Here is a 5,423-nt window from a genome sequence, read left to right as displayed (position 1 = left end):
AATTTTCACATATTGTCACCAACACATGTAGCTGACCATGTGCATATTCTCTCACACTTCCCTTACCGTTCCCCTTTAGCATCTCTTTGATCAACAACTGAGTTGAAGTAACCTCCTTATGATGCTCCTTATGCACTTTGCCCGGCCAAGTTGGTGAATCGGTCGCCATAGGTAAGAAGTTGATCTAATCTGGAGAATAATTTAATACCACACTTCCACCACATCTTCATAACACAACGCCTCGAAAGAGCCGTCTGAAACCTCCTGCTACAACACATATAAATCGGTCGTTTATGATCCGATGTGACAATGGTGACAAGAGAAAAACTTTATGCAACCAACACGACTGCAATTCTTTCCCACCATCCCCAACCCTAGACGAGTGTAACAGCCCTATAACTGTCCAGGGCTGTCGAAAGGCGTATAAATGTACGCCCTAGGCGTAAAGTTGAAGACGCCAGAAAAAAGCATACGCTGTATGGTAGCGAAAAAAGTACTTCCTACGCCCACGAAAGGTACTCTCTTTAGACCGGTCAGCTGACTACCTACATCGCGTATAGCTCAAGCGAGCCTCCAACCTACCTCGGGAACAACTAACGAGCCAGAGAATAAGTAACAAGAACAATCTCGGCAACTCATCCCGCAACCCGATACCAAACTGTCGATGAGAAACGCTTGTCGTTCTGCCGAGAGTAAAGGTGAAGAAAAAACTACCCCCCCCCCCCATAAGAAGGAAGAGCCATACCACACCTCCACCACTTCACAGGTACGTGTAGGTGGTAGTAGTGGTCGTTGTGACGTATCTTGTCTCCCTCGTCCTCTGCGATACCAAACAGTTGACGCAACAGGCGATACAGGCCACCTCCAAGAGCTCCTCGGGAAGGCAATTGGTGAGGAGCTCATACAAACAGATGCACTCCAGAATTTCGCAGCAGTAACTCATCATACAACAGAATAATATCATCAGGCAGATGCCGACGGTGACGATACCAATGATGGTAAAAATAGCAGTACCGGAGGGGTCCTCAAAACCATCATAGTGATCACCTGCAACGACCGAAGCCTGCCTGTCGCGAGGAGATAGGAAGCCGAGCTGGGCCAGAGTAAAGGGTAATGTTGTGGAGATAGTGAGGAGATGAGCGAGGGAAAGGAAGCCCATCGGAAAACCTGAAGGGTAAACAGCATTACTCTAACGTTAGTGACTTAACTACGCGTTTTATGCGGTTTCAACTCACGAAACTCCTTGATATCCAAGAGATTCATACATCGCCCCAGATATGTTCCACCATGACGTCACAATTTCGTATTGGTTGCCACGAATCTTGCTACACTTGTAAATCTTGCATTTCCTCATCGATTCTATTCTCGGTCGTCGCGAACAGAACTGTAAGTGATGCAGTATTGGACAAGTGAACTGTTCGAGAGATCGCAGCTTTTCTTGGCTGATGAAAGTTCTTAGAAGAGTCTTTTACCAATTGTTTTCCCCCCGTGCTTCTCGCAGTTTTGCACTCTCTCTATACGTGTTTTGCTATGGCTGACATGTGGTGTGTTTGTTTCGACTGCGAGGGCGTGCTGGTCGGCGAGGCCTGGTTAGAGCTCCAGAAGAAGACCGGTCTCGAGGGGTTGAAGTTGACCACCAAGGACGAGCCCGATTACGATAAGTTGATGATGCACCGCATCAAAATACTCAGAGAAAACGGTGTGAAATTAGACGATATGAAACAGGTATGAAATCGCCCTTCTACTATGCAGTGTCCTTCCTTGCCGTAGGTAGTCGAGACCATGGAGCCCCTCGAGGGCGCTGTCGAGACCATCTCCTGGCTATACCCCTACTGCCCACGGATCATTATCCTCACCGATACCTTCCAGAACTACGCCCAACCTCTCTTCAACAAACTCGGTCAATGCACTGTTTTCTGCCACGCTGTTGCTGTTGATTCTGATGGGTACATCGAAAAGCATGTGCTTCGTCTCAAGGTTGGTTTATTGTTAATTCTATGCTCACCACATAGTCATTTTCAGGACCAAAAACGCAAGTCGGTGGAAGCCCTCAAAGGTTTGAATTTCAAAACCGTTGCTATAGGGGACAGCTATAATGATATTTCTATGCTGAAAGCGGCCGATAAGGGCATTCTCTTCCGACCTGGTCAGAAGGTTCTGGAAGATTTTCCCGAGTTCCCAGTGGTCTGGGATCATGCGGCACTCCGTGAACTATTAGCTGAGATAATGAATCTACCTAAGCCTGTCACCAATGGTCAGTGATGTTATTATCAGAGCTCAATGCTCGACTCATGATAACTTTTTCGGTTTTCTATTTCTATGCTGAGAATAATGTTGTTTTGCAACTCAGTTGGGTAAAAAGTATGAGTGTTTGTGAAAGAGCTGTCACCGTCATCAGATTGCTTTCGTGCCTTATACAATTTCCTGAGGAGAATCGTAACACTCTTCTGGGGTAGTTTTGTGATGTATTGCTTTTTCAAAATACTCCAGTAATGTTCGACCGGAGTTTCCTCCTCTCTGTGAATGGTGGGTAGGGTCGGTCTCGTATCAGCCTTTCTAACTTTTCCAAAGTCACGTAACACCTTGCATCGCGTACTTTTCGATCTTCGTACAACCCCAGCCGTTTCGAAAATCTTTTTACGGGCTTCGAACAAGTTACTGTGAAATTTGACAATACACACACAGATTAATAATGACTCATTGATCATTACGCTGGACCAATGCTTATCACATATGAATCCATGGACATTAGAGCCCAGGCCACATCACAATCTTAGCATCATCCTTTTTCGACTTAGCGCGCGCCCGAAAATTCTTCGTCGTTGTGGTTACTCTCCTATAATTAAAAGGTAAATCGTAAGGCTACATACAGGGTAAGATCCGAGGACAAAGTCTCGCTCGCCCTTGGACACTTTCTAAGGTACTTCTGCCTTCCCCCTATTATGAACTCCGTCAGCTCTTCTCGATTGGGGTTGAAAATGTTGCATTATAGTACGTCTAGAAATCAGAGCTTTTCTCGTGAGTTCGGGAATTCAGTGGCCCCGAAATTCGCTTGAAAGTGTGTTTGCATTCTCTAATGAAAATTCCACAACAAAAAAACTTAATAATAGAAAACATCACATAAATGAATATCTATTATCATATACCAATCTCAGCAGGCCTTCACGACTTCGAGTGAACGTCAACTCTGCCTCCAGTGGGCCTCTAGTTGAAGTAAGCATCTACTACGACTAAGTGCTGGACTTGTATCGGTCGCAAGACATGGAGAAAAAATGTTCGCTTTCCTCAGCTAACCTTACTTATCGTAGGAGTTTGTATACAAATTGGGAGACTATACGACTAGTGTACAGAAACTAACGAGAATTCTCCAAAATTTCCCCAGAATTTTCATATTGTTATCACCACACATGTGGTTGACATTGTGCATATTTCCCCACCCTGGGAAACATGGCCGATTTTCTCCCGCTCTAGACGGCCCTTGATAACGAGCAATACGTTATTGAATTTTTCCATCGCCGTGCTCTACGGAGGCACCTGTTATCACGCCAGATCTAATTGCTGCCGTTCCAGCGTGTTAAGCCAGTCAGGAGGGTTGATGGATATGGGACTCAACACGTGAGGAACGCGTCTCACATCCATAGTTTTTTTTGTGGAAACAGAATTATACACGTTTGACATGGTAGATTATACGAGTCACAAGTGAAACGTTCATCAACCTTAACCAATCAAACAAATAAACAGAGCCCGCAAAGAGACGGGCGGAACGCTGGTACGTATTATTGGCTGTACTACAGTGCGAAGATTAAAGAGTTCATAAAAAAAGAGTTAAAGAGTTCAAATCCATAGTATGAGATTCGTAGGCTCCGATCTATATCATTTTTCTAAGGAGAGTGTAAGAAAATTCCGGAGCACCAGGTTTCGCCAAATCGCCAACTTTGGTGATTCCTTGTATCTAGGAAATTTAAACAACTTGGCGATATGCGTGATACGACCAGGGTTTTACGGGATTTCGCCAAGCTGGTCGGCTCGCCGTGCAGAATTCAGCGCATCCGCTGAAATCTGCACGGAATTGGCTGCCAAGTCCGCTCGCCGAAGTGATCTATTCTGCGCTTGGATCCAGGTTGCGCCAACCTTGGGTCGCTGGAATCTGCGCTAGGCCGGGGAATCGCCAAAAATTTGATGAAACTCGCACGTTTGGCCAAGACTAGGACGTATTTTGCCTAATCTTTGGCGTAATACCAGTGAAATGCAGATTTCAGCGAGAGTTGGCGATATGCCGCTAGATATATGCTGAGGCGTTCGAATACGGTATGTATTACAGATATCGCCAATTGAGGTGCTCAAATCTGTTACTCACACTGATAGTGCCAACTTCGGCCCTTGAAACCTGCATGCTGCAAAGGACTGCTGAGGCTTGTCAGTTTCACTCTGCTTCTCGGCTTGCTCTTCCCGGACACTTCTCTTACGGTAAGAGTCTTACCTGGTATACTTTACAAGCAGGTTGCTAGGTTAGTTAGACGAGCAGCGTGACCGAGTCGGCTCTTGAGCAGTCGTCTCGGGGTCAAGGATAAGGGGAGGCACTTCTTCGTCGAAAATTCAACTACGTATGCTCATACGTTGCCCGCTCATATTGACTCACAAATTGTGAGTCACAATTATTTAGCAAGCCATCAAACTGTTACGCGTACATGTGTTCTGCGGAGGTTTGTCTACTAGTGCGTATATCATGAGATTCTCTCTCATTATAATGCAGGCTTAGGGCTCGAGCAGAAGCATGAGCTCATGGCACGACGGTTAGAGAATACGGCTCGTGAAGTTACCGCACTTTCTATCTCCTTTCACGTCGTGAACTTCATAACTTCACTCACTACGCAACACAACAAACAATTCATTCGGAAACGATCAAAGAAACTCATCATTGCTGTCATCTTGTCACTGTTGTATCTAACTAGGCAAACAGTTTACAGAAAACACTGAAACCTCCATATCAGTCCCTTACCTTGCAACAGCGTTGCTTAAATCTAGTCATTAAGCATTACTGCTATCAAATCTATCATACTACCCCTAAGGTTAGCTAAAGGGTCAGCGTAATAATCAGTGCTACAGAACCTATAGACTGTGACACCACCCATAGGGTTAATCATGAGGTCTTGAAGCCCGACAAGTCAATCATATTGAATACTGCTTCTAAATCCACCATACTATTGATTTGCGCTGGTCCTATTGATCGATGACATCGATTTGAGATCGTCCAAGGCGGCCGAGTCAGAGTATTTTAGAATGTTTTCGATGGATTCGAGTAATTGAATACCCTCCGACTCGGAGGCTCCGAGTGTAGAGCACTCGACCTTCCGATCTGTCGGCGACAGACTGTCGCACGGACCTCGACCCACTCCACCATAGTTCTTACAAAAAATTGGGGT

The 5,423-nt window shown here is 45.5% G+C and overlaps 2 protein-coding genes across 2 annotated transcripts; one reads left to right on the top strand and one right to left on the bottom strand.

Moving 5' to 3' along the window:
* Nucleotides 1-760: 760 nt before the first annotated feature.
* Pmar_PMAR026960 (hypothetical protein) lies at nt 761-1,159 on the bottom strand (the record flags this gene model as incomplete). Its single annotated transcript, XM_002773086.1, has 1 exon — nt 761-1,159. One exon carries the CDS (start codon nt 1,157-1,159, stop codon nt 761-763), a length of 399 nt encoding a protein of 132 aa, XP_002773132.1.
* Nucleotides 1,160-1,499: 340 nt separating this feature from the next.
* Nucleotides 1,500-2,320, top strand: Pmar_PMAR026959 (Phosphoserine phosphatase, putative). The gene is made up of 3 exons (XM_002773085.1): nt 1,500-1,725; nt 1,771-1,977; nt 2,023-2,320. The coding sequence occupies exons 1-3, from the start codon at nt 1,531-1,533 to the stop codon at nt 2,260-2,262; spliced, it is 642 nt and encodes a 213-aa protein (XP_002773131.1). The 5' UTR covers nt 1,500-1,530; the 3' UTR covers nt 2,263-2,320.
* Nucleotides 2,321-5,423: the final 3,103 nt, after the last annotated feature.

The sequence above is a fragment of the Perkinsus marinus genome (genome assembly GCF_000006405.1).
Source record: "Perkinsus marinus ATCC 50983 genomic scaffold scf_1104296959400, whole genome shotgun sequence".
Lineage (NCBI taxonomy): Eukaryota > Perkinsozoa > Perkinsida > Perkinsidae > Perkinsus > Perkinsus marinus.
This window is presented reverse-complemented; position numbering and strand designations above follow the sequence as displayed.